The sequence below is a fragment of the Meles meles genome, chromosome 5 (genome assembly GCF_922984935.1).
Source record: "Meles meles chromosome 5, mMelMel3.1 paternal haplotype, whole genome shotgun sequence".
In the NCBI taxonomy this organism is placed as follows: Eukaryota; Metazoa; Chordata; class Mammalia; order Carnivora; family Mustelidae; genus Meles; species Meles meles.
Window position 1 is genome coordinate 42,295,726 of NC_060070.1, and position 21,958 is coordinate 42,317,683.

A 21,958-nucleotide genomic window follows, 5' to 3' on the forward strand; every position below is an offset into this window, starting at 1 on the left:
GCGTGTCCCCTCAGTGACGACACCCGTGCTAATAGCGTGGCGGTCATTTCTGTCCCCATGTGTCTTAAGCCTCCTTCAGGCCAGGCTCTCCGTTCTGTGAGTGCTGAGGGAAATAGCCACCAGTAACTTTCAGGCTCCACCTTCTAGGCAAGATAAGCCCCTGTAATAATGACAGTGATAATATAACTCTTTATAGAACATCTTATATGCCAAACCTCACAGGGGCTTTGCACAGATTAACCATTCAATCCTCATGACAACAATATGAGGTTGGAATATATTATACCTATTTTACAGATAAGGAAACTGAGGCACAGAGAACTTATGTATGCCCAAGGTGACACAGCTAGTAAATGATAGAGCCAAAACTCAGCTCCTGGTGATCTAACACAATAGACTTAATTTTTGACATTTTTGGAATCACAGAGTCCTTTGAAAATCTGGTTTTTTTGCCAGAATAGTAATAATCTCTCTGTCACACACACATACAAACACACACGTGCACACACACACACTTTTATATCTGATGTCAGGAGGTTCGCAGAATCCTTGCACCTGTCCCTAGCGGCCCCATGGAGCTCAGGATAACTACCCCTGCCTGCCTTGTACAGATGATCTCCACCCGATGACATCAGTGGGGAGCAACACAGCACAGACATGAGCAAAGCAGGCCAGGGCAGCTGGGAGCTGGAATGAAGGATACTAGGGAGGGCAAAAGAGGGAACACAAGGCCAGGTAGGGGACCAAAGGGACAGAGAAATGGCCCTCCATCCGGCTCTGGAGCCTGGTCTGTCTTCGGGTCCTTAGGAGGGTCAGGTGGCTTTCTTGGGCTTCTCTTCTTCCCCTTTCTTACCTTAGTCATTCCTACAGCAGAGTTTTCTCAAGCCACTGACTTACTGGTTGGAGCAGATGGGAGTGAGGAACTCAGGGACCTGCTTCCTTAACCCGAGTTGGTAAATGACCATTTTCTTCTCCACCTGTGGGACCAGAGAGCTGCAACATACAACCCTCCCCCCTTGCTCTGCTTCCACATTTTCAGAGGAACCTCTGCGGTTATCCTCAGGTCTTCTTTTCTATTGTCATGCAAACTGCCCTACCCTCCTCTAAGGTGTGGGGGTGTGGCGGGGCGGTGGTGGGGGATTTAGATGCTTTCTCCTGTGCAGATTTTCGAGCTGACAAAGCAGAAAGATAACCCTCCTTTCCACAGGTTGATGGGGAAAGTAGATGAGTGTTCTGGTAGGAAAAGTACAAGACACCGTGTGTTTCAGCAGCCTCACTTAGGGGGTCGGGGAAATCCTCCTAGAAAAAAGGCGGGGTTTAAGCTGAGACTCTGGTCAATTGGACTAGTAATATCTTGTGTTTCAAATGAAGTTATGTCTCTTTTATATGTCTATTATTTCCTCTTTTTTGGAAATGCTTATTCAAGTCTCTTGCCTGTTTTTGTATTGGGTTGTATGATGTTTTCTTAATGGGACTCTTAGGAATTATATATATATATTCCACATATGAGCTTTTTGCCTGTGGTATTTTTGTAAATAGGAGTTCTTGATTTCTTCACTGGAAAAATTTTTTTTAAGATTTTTTTGATTTATTTGACAGAGAGAGAGAACGAGAGAGCGTAAGTAGGAGGAGTGGCAGAGGGAGAGGGAGAAGCAGACTCCCCGCTGAGCAGGGAGCCCAACGCAGGGCTCCATCCCAGGACCCTGGGATCATGACCTGAGCCAAAGGCAGATTGTTAACCAATTGAGCCACCCAGGTGCCCCTCAGTGAAAAGTTTTTTATTGAATTGTAACACGTATACAGAAAAAATACACAAATCGTAAGTGTACAGCTTAGTAAAATCTCAAAAAGTGAACACTTTCATTACTGAGCATGTAGATCAAGAAACAGTATTTCCAGAAGTCTCCTCGCCTGTCATTATCCTTCCATCGTGGGCAACCGTTATCCTGACTTCTAACACCAAATAATTCGCTTTGCTAGGTAATCTTAATTTCAGTGTAAATCTATTGATCTTTTCTTATGGTTAGTGCTTTTTGTGTCCCAATATTGCTCTCCTGAGGTAAGAATATATTCCCCTCTGTTACCTTCTGGAGCTTGTTGTTTTGCTTTTCACCTTTGTGAAATTCACATTTCATATCTATAATCTGTTAGGTTCCCCAATAATGGGTCCGTGATTAAAGGAGCGAGACTGATATAAAGCGAAGGTCAAGCAAAGCTTTATTCCGCGCCAAGCATCAAGAATCAGATCGAATGTTTGGGGCCGCACCACTTACAGAGAGGGCGATCTCTCTCTGCTTCACAAACTAGTTTTTAAGGGCAAAGGCCACGTGGTTGGGCCTGGCCATGCACAGGTGGCCAATGAAATTGTAATACACAGAGAAAGCTGCACAGTCATGTTAGGTCACACATAAGTGACCAATTGAATTACAATTTACCCTAGTAGATATTTAAACCAGCCTATCACCTTGGTCAGAATTGGCACCCAAAAGGTGCTCAAAGGACAGGGCCCATACTCCTGGGTAACTAGGGAGACAGTAGGCGCCCCCCCCCCCCATTGATGTCTCCACCTGGCCTGACCCACCCTTGTATTTGGGCTTTGTTACCTGGGGCTGGTTTCCGGGGCTTGTTTTTAAGTAAGTCCCCTGGGGGAAGGGGGGCAGGGACAGTTTAAGTTTTAAACAACAAAGTTATTTGTTTAACTGGATGGAAGCACTCTGGCTAAATAGATCTTTATATAATCCACTTGGAGTTTTTCTGCATATTGTGTGATTTGCATATATATTGCCAATTTTCCCAGCATTAATTATTAAAAATACTATTCCTTCTCCAATGACCTGTAGTGACATCTTTATAATAAGTCAATGTCCTTAAATATGTGTGTCTGTTTCTGGACTCTCTACTCTGTTCATTTGTCAGTTTGTCCATTTTTATGCCAGTCCCTCACCTCCTGTTTCCTGTAGTTCTATAATGAATCTTGATATCTGGTAAAGCACATCCTCCCACCCTGTTTTTCTTCAGGATGGACTGCTTTGAATTTCCTAATGATCATTTTGTCAAGTTCCATACGAAAATAATGAGATCTTGATTAGAATTACACTGAGTCCCGGGGCACCTGGGTGGCTCAGTGGGTTAAGCCTCTGCTTTCGACTCAGGTCAGGATCCCAGGGTCATGGGATCGAGCCCCACATCGGGCTCTCTGCTCAGTGGGGAGCCTGCTTCCCCTCTCTCTCTGCCTGCCTCTCTGCCTACTTGTGATCTCTCTCTCTGTGTCAAATAAATAAAATCTAAAAAAAAAAAAAAAAAGAATTACACTGAGTCTGTAGACCAATATGGGACCATTCAGATTTTTACAAGATTGAATCGCCCAATATAGGAACAGGATCTATTTTCCCATTTATGTAGGTCTTTAATTTCTTTTAGTAATACTTCATAGTTTACTTCATAGAGGACATCCAGATATTTTGTTAGATTTATATTAGGTACTTATTCCTGGGCATATTTGATGTTATCATTAAAAGCATTTTTGCAAAAATTTCCTTTTCTAAATTTGATTTTTATATATTGACTCTGTATTCAACATTCTATTAAAATCCCTATTAATTTCTAGTAGTTGATCTGCTAATTAAAAAATTTTATACCCAAATCTTATTTTTGTTTCTTTTTTTCCAGCTGTCATAATTTTTCTCATTTCCTTCCTTATTGTACTATCTAGAACTTTTGAAATAATACTGAATAGAAGTGGCATTCACAGGCATTCTCAATATGAAAGGAAATCTTACAACACTTTACCTTTAAGTATGATATTTACTTGAGTGCCTGACGCTCAGTTGGTTAGGTGACTAACTCAATTTTGGCTGAGGTCATGCTCTCAGGGTAGTGAGATTGAGGCCTGTATAGGGCTACACATTTAGCCCTAGAGGCCTAGAAGCCCTGGAGGGCTTCTCCCTCTCCCTCTGCTCCTCCCCCTGCTTGTGCTGTCTCTATTTCTCTCTAGAATAAATAAATAAATAAGGGATGCCTAGGTGGCTCAGTCAGTTAAGCATCTGCTTTCGACTCAGGTCATGATCCCAGGATCCTGGGATCGAGTCCCTCATCGGGGTCCCTGCTCAGTAGGCAGCCTGCTTCTCCTTCTGCCTGCTGCCCCCCTGCTTGTGCTCTCTCTCTTTCTGACAAATAAATAAATAAAATCTTTAAAAACAAATGAATATAATATTTACTGTAGTTATTTTTTGGTAGCTATCACTTTTCAAATTCAGTAAGCTCCCTTCTAGTCCTCTATTCCTCAGTGTCCTAAATGGACACTGATTTTAGCAAAGGCTTTTTCTGTTAATGTGGAAAATTATATTGATTCTATTTTTAAGATTTATTTTTTTACTTATTTGAGAGAAAGGGGGGGGCAGGGACTGAGGGAGAGGAAGAGAGAAACCTACACAGACTCTGTTAAGCATGAGCCTCGTGTGGATTTCGATCTCATGACCCTGAGATCACAACCTGAGCGGAAACCAAGAGTTGGCAGCCTAACCAACTGCACCACCCAGGTGCCTGATTCTATTTTTATGGTTTAGAATTTTATGCAGAAATCCTCAGTCTTAATTTTTATTATCTCTTTGCACTTAGTACACTAAGATATTTCAAAGTTTATGCTATTTCAATATCTAAAGCCCCTTGCTCCTATTCTCTATTTTTTCTGCTGGTTGTCATGTCTTACTTTCTTGTATGCCTGGTTATTTCTTTATTATGAGCTATATATTATATTTACAATATTTTGAATAGAAATAACTGGCGAACTCACATGGTGATATCTTTCTCCAGAGAGAATTTCTGTTTATTTCTACCAGGTACCTGGTAGCACTGATAGCCCGGGCTGCCTGAGGCTACTAGCACTCCAGAGAACTAACCCACTTGTAGAGACTGATGTGATTTGAAGCTGAGCTGCACATCCTGCAAGGGCCTATCTACCTTCATTGCTAGGGTGTACTTTTGGGCTTCCTAATTCAGAGTTAGCCTGTTTGGTGGGTCCTGGTCTCTAATCCCAGCCCTGAAGCTTCCCAAAACCATCAAGAGCTTCCTTCAGCTCCTCAGTTGCCTTCCCGAGTTAGCAAATTCTCCCAAGAAAAGTAGATCCAAATTTTGAACACGTCTCCTTGGGCCTCTGTTTCTCTCTCACATCCTAATCCAGGTTTAACTTGTTAACTTCAAAGTTTTCAGAAAGAAATTTTAATATTCTGCCTAGCTTTGTAGTTTTCAGTAGAAATATTACTGTGAATTCCTTAGCTTGCAATTACTCAATGTGGAAGTCCTTGATTGATTTTTCAATTGTTAAAACAACCTTGCATTCCCAGAATAAACCTGATTTAGAAGTGATTTACCTTTTTAAAAAAAAACATATTGTTGGATGGGATCCAGCTTAATATTCTGTTCAGGATTGTTGATTCTATGTTCAAGAGTGAGATTGACCTGTAATTTTGCTTTCTTGTGCAGTTCTTAGGCTAACTTCATAAAATAACTTGGTATCTTTTGACATGTATTTTGATTTTTTAAAATAATCTTTTGATATTCTCTAGAAGAATTTATGTAAGACTGGTACTGTTTCCGCCTAAAACTTTGCTAGAATTTGCTGGTGAAGACATCTGGACCTATCATTTTCTTTGTGGGAAAATTTAAATTAAAGATTGTTTAAATTAAAATTTTTAAAATAAAAAAGCAACATTTAAAAAATAGTTATAGGACTTTTCAGGTTTTTGAATTTCTCCTCTTATCAGTGTTGACTGATATGTTCTATATCTCGGGGAATTTGTTCATGACATCTAAATTTTAAAAGTTTATTGGCAAAAAGTTGTTCACAGTAACATCTTTTAATGATTACCATATGATCTCTCTGATATGAGGAATTTGAGAGGCAGGGTGGGAGATTGTGGGGAGTCGGGAAGGAAAAAATGAAACAAGATGGGATAGGGAGGGAGACAAACCATAAGAGACTCTTAATCTCACGAAAAAACTGAGGGTTGCTGGAGGGTAGAGGGGTAGGGATAGGGTGGCTGGGTTATGGACATTGGGGAGGGTATGTGCTATGGTGCTGTGAATTGTGTAAGCCTGATGATTCACAGACCTGTACCTGTGAGGCAAATAATACATTATGTGTTAATAATAATAAAAAAAAGAATAACATCTTTTAATTTTTTTATATTTGTAGCATATACAGTGATGGGTTTTTCATTCCTGATAGTGGTTATTTTTGCTTTCCTTTTTGCCAGATCAATCTTGTTAGAGTTCTATCAGTTCTATCAGTCTTTTCAAAGAACCGATATCTGGCTTTAATTATCCTTTCAGTTGTATGTTTGTTTTCTGTATCAATGCTTTCTGTCCTTACCTCTGTTATTTCCTTTCATCTACTTTGTTTTTCTTTTCCTACCTTGTAAATTGAATTTAAGCTTTTCTTCCTTTCTGAGATGATGGTTAAGGTTATAAATTTCTCTAGAAGAAATGCTTGGCCTACATTCCATGAGTTTTGATGTGTACTATTTTTTAAGTCATTTTGTTAAAATTTTCTAATTTTCATTATGATGCCTTCACTGACCCATGAGTTTTTCCAGAAGTATATTGCTGAATTTCCAAATGTATGGAGATTTTCTAGTTATAGTTTTGTTGCTTATCTCTAATGTTTATTGAATTCATAGTTATATCAATTCCAGTCCGTTAAAATTTGTCAAAAAGGCTCTTTAGCACTGTATATGGTAAAATTTTTGTAGATGTTCAACAAAGGCTTGAAATGAATTTTTATTGTATAATTTTTGCATTCATTGTCTTACACATGTCTGTTACGTCAAGTTTGTTGATTTGTTTTTCATCTTATATGTCCTTACTAGGATTTTTTGGCTTGTTTTATAAATTCTGAGAAAGAAGGATTAAAATCTCCCACTATGAATGTAAATTTGCCTGTTTCTCCTTCAATTCTGTCCACTTTTGATTTTTGCCTTTTGAGTTTATATCAGTAAATGCACACAAATTTATATTTATATTTTATTGGTGAATTGAGTCATTTGTTACTATGAAATGAGCCTCTTTATCTCTCTTTGTGTACTTTTTATTTGATATAATACAACTATACCCATTTTCTTTTGGTTAGTATTGGCATGTGATATCATTTGCATCCTTTTACGTTCAGCTTTCCTGTATCTCATATTTTCAGTGCATCTCTTCAAACAGCATAAAGTTGGGTGTTGTTTCTTGATCCAGTCTGACAAACTTTTAGCATTTCTGAATTACCAAGTTGAACAATATTTGTTTGTTAAATGGAACATTTGGTCCATTTATATTTAGGAATAATTTACATGTTGGTTTTAAATCTGTCATCCTACTCTTGTCTTTTTTTATTGTCTAACCAATTCGATGTCTTTCTTTTTTTCTTTCCTTACTTCTTTTCTTGTGGATTGGTTAACTTTTGTTTTTCCTATTTAGGCTTTCCTATTTTAGTTTGAACACACATATTCTTGCTATTTGTCCACGGCTCCCCAGAAAACAGGGTGAACTCTTGGCTTATCATAATAGTGTGTTAATTAGCTACTTTAACTGTTCTCCAAGACAACGCAAAGATCTCCTAACACTTGCCCTCTGCTTATATCCTCCTCATTTAAATGTTATTTTTGCTTATATTTCTGTTTAGGTTTTTCATCCCCACAATACACTATTAATATTGTATTATATAGCCAGTGTTTACTTAGAATTATGCATATGTTTGTCATTTTTGTTTCTCTTTTTTCATTCTTGCATTTCCATTTTTCCCTTTGGGAAACTTTCCTTCAGCTTGAAAAACATCTTCATTTAGGGCAGGACACATTCTGGCCTATTCTCTGTTTTAGTTTGTCTGAAAATTCTGTTTCACATTCCTTCTTGGAGTCAGTGGGGAAGAAACGACACATATCTTGATTTTAAAAATGGATAAATTCCTAACATGTGCTTTTTAGGGCCCTGTGAGGAGAATAATGACAGGAAGACTAGAAACCAAGAAAATCCTGGGCTACACATGTATTTCCCTTATGCTGCCTTGAATTGTCACCTCATTGGCCATACTGCCTGCAATCCCACCAGTGACTTCTATTTGGTTTACCAGATCTCTCTTTCTCACAGCAGAAAAACCCACCGCAGTGTGAAGAGGCCAAGGCATGAGTGCCTGCTTAGTTTAACTAGACTGTTTTCTTTCTAACACTCCAGGGGGCCCAGTCCTACTCAAAACGTAAAATTGTTCAGGGAAGAAGGAGAAAGACCAGTTCTTTGGTAAAATTTCTCCCAAAAATCAGGTTAGGAAAGGTCACAGAATAGAGAGTTCCGGAGAGCCTGGGTAATGGGGTGGGTCAAGGTCAATGGTCAACCCCATTGCACTCAGACCAAGGAGGAAAGGGCATTGGTTCTGTTCAAACTTGAGGTGTGAGTCCCCCAGAAGGCAGCTTTAGAGCCTCCTGAACACACAGATTGCTTACCTCCACCAATCCAGGTCTCCGGAGAACTTGACCTGCCCTCCCACATGGGCAGGACCTCCAGAGCACTGACGCCACCCTCACAGGTGTTATCAAATTTCTCTTAGAAGGGCAGCTGGAGCTGTGGAGAGCAGGCCAGGCCCTGAGAACAGAGAGACACAGTTTCAGACTCGAAGCAAGCTGATATAGTTTATCTTGAACATGTCCTTTGCCAAAACCAGCTCCTATTCAAACACTGTGCCCATTATCTGAAAACCAGGCCACTGGGAGGTAGGTCCAAAGAAGCTGATGGTTGTATTGTTTTTTTTCCCTTTGGCTCTTGGGACAACTGGATGTGGCAGATCACGTGGCACTTTAGAGAAAGGAAAGGAGGGGGAAGCAGAGCGGATCATGCACAGCACACCCCCGTGAAATACAGGGCAACCAAAGTTAGCAGTTCGGACTCTGGGCCATTGTAACATCTCCGGCTAACAGAAGGTCCACAGGATGAGGAAATTAACCAGCCCCACTTCCCCGAGGGTTGTGCTGGGAGCACGTGGCCCCCGGAGAGGGAAGCAGGGTCTGGGTACCAGGAGAGAACACTGACCAGGCTGCCTGCAGAACCCCCTCGTGTTGCAAGCCTCACTGGGAGAGAAAGGCAGACTAGTCAGCCATAAGGAGGGGGACTCTTCCCTACACCGAACATTCCACTTCTGGCACCTTCAAAGCACCCCGCAGCCTGGAATAAGAAGAGAACACAGCTGTTAGAGCAGGGACTTCTCATGGGCCCTGACCTAAGCCATCAGTTGAAAAACATGGGAAAATTAAAAAGATCAGCATACACCCTGATTTGAGAGGGGGAAAGAGGAAAAAAAAAAAAAGCATTGTACTCATTTCCTTAGATGTTTAAGAACACAGAAAATAGCCATTACGTCCCTTTGGTAATCAATAAAATCCTTCCATTCTATTGGGCTCAGCAAAAAACCCCAAATCTTTAATGGTGTGATTGTAAGTATTAGCAGGTATACAGGGAGATTTGGGGTGAGTCGGTGAGCCCATCCAATGTCCTGGGCCGCCTCCATGAGGACCCCTGGTCCCCCAGTGTGGGCGGGAACTGAGGACTGAGCCTTCTGGTTCTTACTCCATGTTAAGGTCTCTGATCCTCCTTCCCTGCCCATGACCAAAATTTTGGTGCCTTCCAGACCTTCTCATTCCTAAGACCCAGACTCCCTCGGCCACCCTCAGGTTCTCCCTGCTCAGACGACAGTGGGTCAGCATGGCCTGGTCCTGCACTCCCTGGCTGGGGTTCAGAGGTCAAGGTGCAGCGGAGCTGGCCTCTAGACAATGCCCTCTCCCCAGGAACCCAGCACTGCTGCCTCCTGACTCTCTCAGAGATAGTTTTTTTGTCTCTGAGTATAATAGCATGTGTTAATATGCTTGAAAACACAGGCTTTTCGTTTTCCCCATTCTAGCTTTAAAAAAAAATTAAAATCTAAAAAACTGGGGGGCCAGGTTGACTCAGTGGGTTAAGCCTCTGCCTTCAGCTTGGGTCATGATCCTAGGGTCCTGGGATTGAGCCCCACATCGGGCTCCCTGCTCAGCGGAGAGCCTGCTTCTCTCTCTCCCTCTGTCTGCTGCTCTCCCTACTTGTGCTCTCTGTCAAATAAATAAATAAAATCTTTTAAAAAAATTTAAAAAACAATTTATAGAAATATAACATACACACAGAAAGTATACAAGTTGTAAGTGGACAGCCCATTAAGTTATCACAAAATGAATGTAACCATCATCCAGCCCAAGAAATACAACAGGATGCCAGAACTAAATCCACAGCTAAACACAATTTTGGACATTTTGCCACGGGCCAGAGGGAATTGAGTGTCAAGCTCTTGTGCTATGTGCTCTCCTACTCCTCTTCTGACATGTCCTGAAAGGATTTAAAATTCTTGTACAGTATTGTCTTTGGCTGTGATCCAACTGCACAGAGATCTTCTCTCACACCAGAAGGAAGGCTTCTGGAAGGCAGGATTCCGGTTACCTGTTAGGTATTTGGGAGGTATAGTTTGAGTGACCGAATGAACCCAGCCCCGGGCATGCAGGCCAGGCCCAGGTCCGAGGCTCTTAGGGCTCATCTGTCCTTTATAAATGTCACAGGAGGCAGGACAGTGGACCAGGTTCCCTACTGAAACACTAGAGCATTATTCTCTCTACCCTATGGAGACAGTGCCGGGATGTAGAAGTAGTAATCCAGCTCATCGATTCATGCAATAAACATGAATTAAACACTCACGTTGATCCAGGAAAGGCACATAAGGCAGATGGGGTCTCCCCATCTGAAAGCTCAGGCACCCAACATGGCAGGAAATAGCAAGAAACCCTCATAGAATTTGGACTACTGCTTCACTCTGCCCCAGTCAGTCTCTCCCCCATGAGGAAGGGCTGGGTTTGCTGACCCAGTGGTAGATAGAATGGGCCTTCACCAGCTGGCTTTGCTCTTCTGCAGGCCCTGCTATCCCGGTGGGCGTGGACGTGCAGGTGGAGAGCCTGGACAGCATCTCGGAGGTGGACATGGTACGCGGCGCCCTTGGCTGGTGGGGCAGCCCCAGGGTGGGCTTCTGAGGTTAACGTTCTGACAGCACCTGTGGCTGGGGCAGCTGGGGAGGGGGGCAGGCAGGCTGTGCCTGGGTGGGCAGAGCAAGGGCTGCAGAGGATAGACCTAGGGACTGGAAGTTGGATCAGGTGCTGTGAAACTAGAACAGGGCTTCTCAATGAGATGGGTCAAAGTAACTCAGCAAGTTGGTTAAATGCAGATTTCTGTGCCCCACCGGAGATTTCCTGAATCAGTCTCTGGGGGTGAGGCCCAGCCCTTACATTTTGAACACCGCCCTCACATGATGGGATCGGTCAGATGAACCTCACTTGGAGGAGCCCGGGAGGGGACATTCTCAGACAGAAACTCTGCCGTTTGCTGCTCTCCAGTGCCCGCCTTGAACATGCCTCCCCTGCGCAGTCCTTGCCAGGGTCCACGAAGATCAGGCAGTCAGGGAAGGCTTTTGAAGAAGCCTTGTTTCAGTTCAGAACAGATAAGGAAACAGGGTGGAGAGGGCCAGAGGGAGAGCAGGGAAAGGGCCCCGGGGGCAGAAGAAACAGGAGGTCTAGAAGCACAAACTAAAACATCAGAGCACAAAGCGAGGAAGGGGTGGGGGCGGAGGGTTGGGCGGGTGGGGGTGCTCCCGCCCACCGGTGACCCTGCAGGACAGCCAGGAGGGGTAGAGGTGCGCTGGTAAAGCAGAAGTGGGCCCTATGAGACCAGCACCACCAGCAGGCGTCCTTCCGCCCCCGCTCCAGAAGAAGGTGTTTGGGGGCACTTCCTTACTTACTCACACTTGCACCTTAGCACTCGTGTCTACTGGCTGTGACAAGGGGCCAGCCTCTTGGTTCAAGGCCTCAACGATGCAGGCGAGGAGACACCGTTTAACAGAATGAGCTTTCAGGCTAAAATTATAGCAGATACGCAGCTGCCCAAGTCTCCATCCACTTATCGACCATCCCCCTCCATGTTTGCATCCTGCAAATATTTATTGAGCACTTACTGTGTGCCTTGTCAGGCACCGAGTTAGGGCCTGGGGACTCAATGGCACGCAGGACACAGTTCTGCCTTCAAAGATTCTTCAAGACCCACATGCAAAACTCTCTTAAACGGGACACTGGGCTGTGTGGGCTTCTCCCAGTGCCCACTCACGTGACACTGAAAGCTTAGCCAATAGGAAAAGAGCCCCGTGTGTGCAAGTCTGGGTGAGAGAGAGCAGGACACCAGGACAATCTCTTTCTGTGGCCCCCATGGCAGGTTCACAGCTGCAGGTTTCACTCGCAGCCCCTGAGAGAGGGCTGCTCTCTGTACTGGGCTCTCACCCCACTTCCCGCCTGCACAACAATGAGCCCTTCTCTTGCCCACCCCAGTGGCCGCGGAGAGGCAGGCAGCCGCCCTCCGGCGCCTGAGCTTCTGGTGTGCTGTTCTTTGGCTGATGACGGGTAGGTTGTAAGAAAGGCAGCTTGCTAAGCACGTCTGTCTGGTGTCACCTCTGGTTCCTGCAGGACTTCACCATGACCCTGTACCTGCGGCATTACTGGAAGGACGAGAGGCTGGCCTTTCCCAGCACCAGCAACAAGAGCATGACCTTCGATGGCCGGCTGGTAAAGAAGATCTGGGTCCCCGACGTCTTCTTTGTTCACTCCAAACGGTCGTTCATCCACGACACCACCACTGACAACATCATGCTGCGGGTGTTTCCAGATGGGCACGTGCTGTACAGCATGAGGTAATGGTCCCTGGGCTCTTGGTCCAGCGACACGCTCATATGTATGTCAGCCTGGTCGACTGCAAAGCATTTGTCACCATTGTACCCAGGTTCTTGGTCCGGCACCATGCTCATACGTATGGTTTGCCTGGTTGGCCATGAAGAGTAGGTCACCATGGCTGGGCCTGTGTCTCTATGGTATGAGACTCCTGATGTCGGTTAGAACTCTCTGAGGACAAAACAGTCGCCCTAGTAGTCAGCGACTTCCCCATCACTGCGGCGCTTAAGTTCGGGTTAGGAGACTAGGTAGGCCTGAGTGAGTTGAGGGAGCCAATGACCTTCTAGGCACCTTCCAGCCATGACCTATGATTCTAGTTTATTGGTGATAAAGATTAAAAAAGGCGACAAGAGCGGCTGTTGACTGAGTGCTGTTGCAGACGGCTTCCCGGCTAACGTGAAATGATGCAGGCTTATTCCACATCTTCTTGGCCTGCTGGTAGGGTTCACCGGAACCGGATGCTAATAGCCTTGGGGTGGTGGTGGGGGGGTGATAACCTCCCAGGCAGCTCTGGGGGAGGCAGCCCACGGGCTGAGGGCCACGCGCAGAGAAGGTGCAGGTGTGCTCCCCTGACAGCCAACATCCTCAGTGGCCGGGGGGCGCAGCAGAGCGCTGATAACATATCCTGCGGAAGATGGGACTCTAAAACTAGGGTCTTGCCATGCAGAGATTGGGGTTTCCAAGCTTCTGAAGCAGCTGTGAGAAGGCAGCCACTCTTGGTTGTGTCGGTGTTCTTCTTGCTCTGAGCAGGCATATGAGCTGAGAACTCACTGCACGAGCCAACATGCTTGTTTGGGTTGCCTAGGATTACGGTCACTGCCATGTGCAACATGGACTTCAGCCACTTTCCCCTGGACTCCCAGACCTGCTCTTTGGAGCTGGAAAGCTGTAAGTACCAGTGTTCCCGAAGACAAATCTCCTCCTCGTTCCCGCTCCAGTCTTTGTGCCATTTTTGTAACCATGAGACTGAGTACTGCCTGCCAGTGTTAAGGCCTGTTTACTCCAAGGCTGGTGTAGGATTTCCCTGTGGCTTCAGCCACCTCCAAAGTAAAGGAGTCGAATTAACTTATTTTCCTCTCCCCAAAGATGCATACACAGATGAAGATCTAATGCTGTATTGGAAGAATGGGGATGAATCCCTGAAAACCGATGAGAAGATCTCCCTGTCCCAGTTTCTGATTCAGAAATTTCACACCACTTCCAGACTGGCCTTCTACAGCAGCACTGGTAGCTAACGTTTGCCACGGTCTGATCCAAATGTGGAAGAAAATACCTTAGAACCCTCCAGCCTAGGGGCGCCTGGGTGGCTCAGTCGTTAAGCATCTACCTTCGGCTCAGGTCATGATCCTGGGATCCCCGCATCGGGTTCCCTGCTCAGCGAGGAGCCTGCTTCTCTCTCTCCCACTCCTCCTGCTTGTGTTCCCTCTCTTGCTGTGTCTCTCTCTGTCAAATAAATAAATCTTAAAAAAAAAAAAAGAACCCTCCAGCCTTGAACTGTCCCATGCCAATGAAAATGAATGTGTATTCCTAAGTAATGCATAATTCTGCAAAACATAAGCAACATTGATAAGCATAAATTTTAAAAGTTGCTCTCCTCTGAAATCCCATGGCCAGAGGCAGCCACTCCTCACAATTTAGCACACATCCTTGTGAACACTTTGATTTAATGATGTAATTGTACAGAAGTGGGGTCCTGTTTTATGTGCTATTCTGTAGTCTGATTTGTTTGACTTGATGATAAGGATGATAGCTTTCTGAGAAAATGTATCTCTTACCTATTTTTAGACCTATTAATTAATTTATTTATTTACCTGCTTACTTACTTTAGTGGGGGGAGTGGCAGAAGGAGAGGGAGAGAGAGAATCCCCAGCAGACTCCCTGCTGAGCACGGAGCCCGATGCGGAGTTCCATCTCACGACCCTGAGATCGTGACTTGAGCTAAAATCAAGAGTCGGACGCTTCACTGACTGACCTACCCAATGCCTCTATAGATTTATTTTTGTGTTTAATGTAACTCATCCTGGACCCTGGGCCGTGTTTGAAGTTTTGAGAAGATGCCCTTGTCAGTTCTCTAGTCCCACCGTCGTTTCCAAGGGCTGTCATAATAAACACAAAGTGGGGGCCTGAAGCAACAGGAATGTATTTGCCCACAGTTCTGGAGGCCAGAAAGCTGCAGACCATGCTCCCCGCTTAGGCGGTAGGAAGGAACCCTTGTCTCTCACCAGGTTCTGGTGGGTGTTGCCTTGCTCTAATGCCTGCCTCTGTCGTCATGTGGCATTCTCTCTGTGTCCCTCTCTGTGTCTTCACATGCGCCCTTCCTGTGTATCTGTGTCATGAATTTCCCTCCTCTGTAAGGCTACCAGTCAGTCATTGGATTGTGGCCCACCCTAACCCAATATGCCCTCATCTCATCTTGGCTCCATGTGAAAAGACCTTATTTCTGAATGAGGTCACATTCACAGAAAGTGGGAGTTAGGACTTCAACATATCTTTCTAAGGGCCACGGTTTACCCCGTGATAACCCCCCAGTAGCTACAGGACTCTAAGGGACTTCTCACTTCATTCCCCCTTGTCCGTATGCCGAGAAGCCCAGGCCCTTCCATGCAGATCTTTTTTGCCCCTGCCTGGCTGCCGTCTATCTCCCCGTTCCCCTGCCCCCACGCACACCCCTGTGTCCCCAACATCAAACACTGAAAAAGACTGAGCCTCAGTCAAGGTGGTGTGAGTCTCCGAACGGCCCAAGCCGGCTTTACTTTATGCCCACAGGGCTCGTCCTGTGGGACGCTCCCTCCCTTCCCTTCTCTGCTGGTACCTATTGTCACCCAATGGTCTTTTCTCATCTCTTCTTGGCAAGTTCAAGCCTACTTTCTTTCTAAAACCATTCTTAAGAATGTCTTCTATAACTTTTTACTATGTGTCACTGTTTTGAGCACTTTATATGAATTAATAATTTCTACCCAACAAACCAATGATGTAGTTATTATTATGCCTGATTTATAGGTGAGAAAACTGAGACTCAGAAGGGTTAAGTTGCTTATTGAAGTCACACGGCTAGTAGGTGGCCAGACAATCTGCCTTAGTCACTCTGTGTTCTCCTCTTAGATGTTTTCTGTATTGAAAGAGAAGCTGGTTTGTTTGTTTATCTTGTCCCCGCTCCTTTCTGGAGTCCAGATTAAAATGCATCTTCCTCTCCCATTATTTACCATGTACCAACAAGGAGCTTAATCATCCCCCGCCCCCGCCCCCGGCCCCCCGCCAACCACCAGGGGTTGCGATCTCACCACAGAGTGCTCTGTTTGGAACGCAGAGTGTACATTTTTAAAGTTCCTGGTTCCCTCTTACTGTTTCCAAGGCAACTCTCCCTGGTTTTTTTTTTAGAAGGAAAGGGTAATGGAATAGTCCTTAACGGAATGAAGGCAACCCTCAGCCTTTCCAGAAAGACCCTGTACAAACCTAAGGAACAATATGATTTGCTTCATGGGTACCAATTTAAGTAGGGAAACTAAAGCTGAGATGACAGGGCAAAGGTGGTGGGATGAATGAACGATTAGGAGTTTCTGTCCTATCTGCGGATCACTGTGTCTTTGCCCACTCCACTAAAAGCCCCTACCTCATTCAAACCACCGAGGAACCTACAGAGTAACCATGTGTCAAGCTTGTCTGGACCCAGCCTATCGTTCCAGCCTTTCCCTATGGATCCAACCCTCCCCTCACCTGACTCAGTAGTAACCTTCCATGCCAGCCAGGTAGACGTTGTTACCTTGGCAGTGTTTTTCTGGGGGGCAGCCTGAGTCATTATCCCAGGCTGCGCTGAGCTGGAGAGGGGTGGGTGTGTGCACACAGCTGTAGTCTAATTTTGGCATTTGTACTGTCCTTGACACCATCTTTGGTCCCAGTGGTTGGGTATCGATCCCGTGGCTCGTTGGACGCCTTACCATTTTAGTCCTTGTTGACAACCATCCCTCTGGTGACACATGTGGAGACAGGCTGAGCTGACCCAACGTATGACAAAGGGGACAGTCATACGGCAGCTCTGCCGGCTCCTGCCCCGGTGGTATTGGCCTCAATAAAATGGAACCCGTCCCACTTCTTAGCCTCCTGAGTAGTGAGTCCTCAGGAAACACGGTTGTGGGTGGAAAATAACAAATACCAAACAAGCAACTAACCCTATCTCTCTCTCTACCTTCCCCCAAAATGTTAGGGGAAGAGAAGAGAGGTTAGGTAATGTTGAATGAAACAGAACACGCATCAGGTAGTGGCAAGATCCTTATTGATAGCAGAGAGGGCTTAGATATTAGAGAGGAGATGTAGTAGAGTAAGTCAATGGATCATTAACTTTCTCCTGAAGATCAGAGCAATGGGGGGGGGGTTCTCCTAAGGAACAGTTTGTTCTTGCCTCTCGAACTGAACCTCAATGGCTCCTTCCTGTGTCCCCCAGGCTGGTACAACCGTCTGTACATTAACTTCACGTTGCGACGCCACATCTTCTTCTTCTTGCTCCAAACCTATTTCCCTGCCACCCTGATGGTCATGCTGTCCTGGGTGTCCTTCTGGATCGACCGCAGAGCTGTGCCCGCCAGAGTTTCTCTGGGTAAAAGCATGTGCTGGGGTGTGGGAGGGTGGTTTCTTTCTTCAGCTGGTCATTATAAGGAGAAAAGGTAAAATCATCATTCAGAGTTCTTAGCTGATGGGCTGCCAGAGCCAGAAGGAGCAAATGTTCCTCCCGCCTGCTGCCTTCACCATGTGCACGCTGCTCTCCGTTTCCTAGACTACTTCATGAAAACCACAGGGAGCTAAAACTATGTCAGCTTTGCTCCAGTGACTTCAGAAAAATCAAGCCTGTTTGGGGGATGGACGTCCCCCGCCAGCAGTCTCAGGGCCCAGTACTTCGATAAATAAGATAATTCTGCAAATGCCAAAACCTCATTTTGTAAATACAAAAATTATGTTTATTGGCCTTGGTTGGACAGACTGAGATTCTGAAGGTAGGGCGGGGTTAGGGGATTTTGGGGAGGGAGAGGCTGTACTCCCTGGAGTTGTGGTTTTAGTCCTTGCAGACCTGAAATTCCAGAGGGAACGGTAACAGCTTGTCATTGTCAACTTGGAGGAAATCAGCCTGGGTTCCAATAAATGTGAGGGTTTAACCGAGCAAGGCACAATGAAGCAGCTAGCATGACAGGACTCCAGGAATTTCCACAGTCTTCAGAGACTGAGTAAATGTGGCTCAGAGAGGGAATGAGGCCATTCCCTGTGGTGTGGGCAGTTTCCTTCAGGGGTGTCCTTCAGTCACTGTTTCGCATTCCACATCTGACGGGGTCCTTTTCCAAGCTCATCCGATCAGCCACACCACCAACACGCAGGTCCCCGAGGGTGCTGACAGGTGAAGGAGACCAGCAGCCCTGAGCAGGCCAGGAGGGGAGGCGCCTGCCCCTAGTGGAGCAGATCTGCAGCCTGGACGTTTCCATGCCCCGTGGGATTTCTTGCTGGGTTTTAGACAGGGAGGATGTAAAACGGTGACTGCATGACACGTGGTGGGGGACAGTTGTGTACCCTCGTCAGCAGCTGACCTAACGCAGCCTGTTGCAGGTATCACCACCGTGCTGACCATGTCCACCATCATCACGGGTGTGAACGCCTCCATGCCCCGCGTCTCCTACATCAAGGCGGTGGACATCTACCTGTGGGTCAGCTTCGTGTTCGTGTTCCTGTCGGTGCTGGAGTACGCAGCCGTCAACTACCTGACCACCGTGCAGGAGCGCAAGGAGCGCAAGCTGCGCGAGAAGGCAAGACAAGCTTCATTCACCTCCTGCGGGAGCACAGGCTCCTGGTTCCATGAGAGTGGTGGGGGCGGAGGGGGCCGTGTAGAGCAGGGCATGTTTGTGCAAAATGGGGGAGGATCTATGTTAGACTAGGTTCTAGCTTCTACCACCAAGGATCCCACAAGGCAAAAAGTCTTCAGACCAAGACTAGGGATAGGAAGACTTGAGTTCTCAGGTCCAATTCTGCCGCTTCTGCTGGGCCTCTGTTTCCTCATCTGTAAAAAAAGGTAGAGGGGGGGCACTTGGGTGGCTCAGTGGGGGCACCTAGGTGGCTCAGTGGGTTGAAGCCTCTGCCTTCGGCTCAGGTCATGATCCCAGGGTCCTGGGATTGAGCCCCACATCAGGCTCTTTGCTCGGCAGGGAGCCTGATTCCTCTTCTCTCTCTGCCTGCCTCTCTGCCTACTTGTGATCTCTGTCTGTCAAATAAATAAATAAAATCTTTTAAAAAAATTTTAAAAAAGGTAGAGAGGAACCCTCAGCTCACCTTCCTCCCAGGGTTGGTGTAAGGGTCACAGGAGGTAATGTATGCAAAAGTTGTCCTGGAACTGTGGGGCTCTGGACAGACATAAGGTATCACTATTACTATTGGACATGCTTAGGGAAGCTACCTGCAGATCCTCTGACCAGACAAGGAGAGAGTTCTAGAATTAAGAACCCCTGTATTTATCTGTACTCTGACCCAGTGAAAACTCAGGCACATACAACTTTAGCCTTTAGAATCTTTGGAAATACTATGCTATCTCTACCATACTGCACTATCCTATATTAACCTATGGTAGTTATGAGAGAGAATACAAAGGGGAGTTTGGGCAGTGTGCGTGGGCCTTTGATATAGGGAGGGAAAGTCCATTCAATTCATATTCAGAGTCTTCTTATTCACAGTAAGAAATAAAATGCCAACTTGTTACCAAATCATTGGTCACCATTGTGCTAACCAAAATGGGTGTTTAGCTAGAAGTTATAAAAATCAGGGGACATGAAAATCCCACATTTATGCACATCTAGGTGGCTGGTAGCTCCTTAACATAAGAGAGCTTTAAATTTTCGGAAAAGAGGATGTGTTACCTTTCCAAAAACAGTCTTTCAATACCCACATTATACCTAAATATATTATAGTAAGCCTATATATATTTCTAAATATTCTACATATATTCTAAATATTTCTACATTGTCTCCAAATAGGCTAGACTGTTTAAGAATTTGTTTTCTAAATTCTATTCAAACATTTTTCACTTTAGCATTTGAATATTCAAATTTTCAATAATCTGCACATTTGTCATTGTCAAGCACTTATGGATTATATTTAAACACAAATTTTGATTTATAAGCCAATGAACTTTCCTGTCTAGAGCTGTTGGAAAAATAGCAAGCCTTTACCTGACAAGTATGGGCCCATGAATTGTAAGCTGGTGCCAGCTGGAAGCCCACTCTTTGCTGACCCAGATTGTGAGGGAAAGGGAAACCATTTCCTTCCTCCCAATTCATAATTTCTTAGAAACATTTTTTAAAAAGATTTTATTTGTTTATTTGACAGACAGAGATCACAAGAGAGGCAGGAGGGGTGGGGGTGGGGGGCGGGAAGCAGGCTCCCTGCAGAGCAGAGAGCCCGATGTGGAGCTTGATCCCAGGACCCTGGGATCATGACCTGAGCCGAAGGCAGAGGCTTTAACCTACTGAGCCACCCATGTGCCCTTTAGAAACATTTTCATACTTGCAGAAGCAGGCACGTCCATAGACTCTGCACTTATACTCAACACTTGTTACTGTTTTGCTATTTTTTCTGTGAGCTCTTTCTCCATATTAATGTATTTTTGTCCGTGCAGTTGAACCATTTAGAAATGTATTGCCGGCACTGGGAACTTTAATGGTAACTCTTTAGAATAAGGACAGTCTCCTCCCAAGTCATCTTTTGATCCATGCACAAAGACGTGGAAACCCACAACTGGAATCAGAATGTATGGGTTTCTTTTTTTTTTTTTTAATATATTTTTAAAAGATTTTATTTATTTATTTGAGAGAGAGAAAGAGAGCGAGCAGGGGGAGGAGCCGAGGGAGAGGAAGAAAAAGAATCTCAAGCAGACTCTGAGCTTAGTGTGGACCCTGATGTGGGACTCGATCCCATGACCCTGAGATCATGACCTGAGCCGAAATCAAGTTAGAGGCTCAACTGACTGATCCATCCAGGTGCCTCAGAAGGCGTGGGTTTAAAGTCCTGACTCTGACACCAGCTATGTAATCTCAGGAGAGCTGTATAGCCTCACTGGGTCTTAGTTTTTGCTTCTGCAATTGAAGGCGTTTAGACTAAATCAGTCATTCTGGGCCCTCACTGCATGGCAGAATCACCCGGGGAGCTTCAAATTAATTAGCTGAGAGTGAAGCCTCGAAGTGGCCATTTTAAAGAGTTCCCCAGGCGATTCTAATATTCAGAGAATCACTGGACTGATAATCTCTGGAGATCCTTCTAGTTTTGCCTTTCCATGGTTCTGAGTAGCCAAGGGGCTTTGCTCTGGGCCCAGGCCACTGCCTTAGCCCCTCCACAAGGCCTAACCATGACTGACACCTTCCTTGTGTTTCCTGCCCGTAGTTTCCGTGCATGTCTGGAATGCTTTCCTCAAGAACCATGATGCTGGACGGAAGCTACAGTGAGTCTGAGGCCAACAGCCTTGCCGGGTACCCAAGAAGCCATATTCTGACAGAAGAAGAAAGACAAGACAAAATAGTGGTCCACCTGGCTCTGAGCAATGAATCCAACTCTTCCAGGAAGAAGGGGTTTCTGAAGGGCCACGTGGGTCTTCGCATCTTCCAGAACACACACGCCATTGACAAATATTCCAGGCTGATATTTCCTGCCTCCTACATATTTTTCAACTTAATTTATTGGTCGGTGTTTTCCTAGGGGCCCAAGGCCCTGCCTGGAAAAGGCCAGACGGCCTGGCCAGCCGTCTGCACATGGACCCGCTGACCACGCTCCCCTCACAGACGGAGCCATAGCTCCTGGGCCACCATGGCAGCGCCCCCTTCCTGAGGGGCCCTCCAGCTGCCCTTCCCCTGACCTCATGGGTTTGCTCTTCATTAATGTTGTGTGTTCTGGTCCTAATTTATACCTCTCCAGGACTTCTTCTGTTCTTGTGTGTAAACAGGTTCATAAGAGCCCCTGTCCCTATAAAAATGACTCAAATGTCTCCTAGATATTCTGAGACCCTAATGAAGCCTACAATTCAGTTGTGAAGGGACAAGGAAGAATAAAGGGCAAGCATAGAGCTTTCTGGATAGGAGATGAGAAATAGGATTCAAAAGAGGAAATTTTAAAAAACTGTAAACCCATACCAC

At 45.5% G+C, this 21,958-nt stretch overlaps 1 protein-coding gene across 1 annotated transcript in view; it reads left to right on the plus strand.

The window, feature by feature from the left end:
• GABRR2 (gamma-aminobutyric acid type A receptor subunit rho2) overlaps positions 1 to 21,719 on the plus strand; it is a 41,592-nt gene extending 19,873 nt beyond the window's left edge. Inside the window, exons 3-9 of the mRNA XM_046004323.1 lie at positions 10,957 to 11,024; positions 12,549 to 12,772; positions 13,615 to 13,697; positions 13,896 to 14,036; positions 17,248 to 17,400; positions 18,396 to 18,592; positions 21,213 to 21,719. Of these exons, the coding sequence (XP_045860279.1) occupies positions 10,957 to 11,024; positions 12,549 to 12,772; positions 13,615 to 13,697; positions 13,896 to 14,036; positions 17,248 to 17,400; positions 18,396 to 18,592; positions 21,213 to 21,524 (1,178 nt within the window). The 3' untranslated portion in view covers positions 21,525 to 21,719. The remainder of the gene's footprint in view (positions 1 to 10,956; positions 11,025 to 12,548; positions 12,773 to 13,614; positions 13,698 to 13,895; positions 14,037 to 17,247; positions 17,401 to 18,395; positions 18,593 to 21,212) is intronic.
• The last annotated feature ends 239 nt before the right edge of the window (positions 21,720 to 21,958 follow it).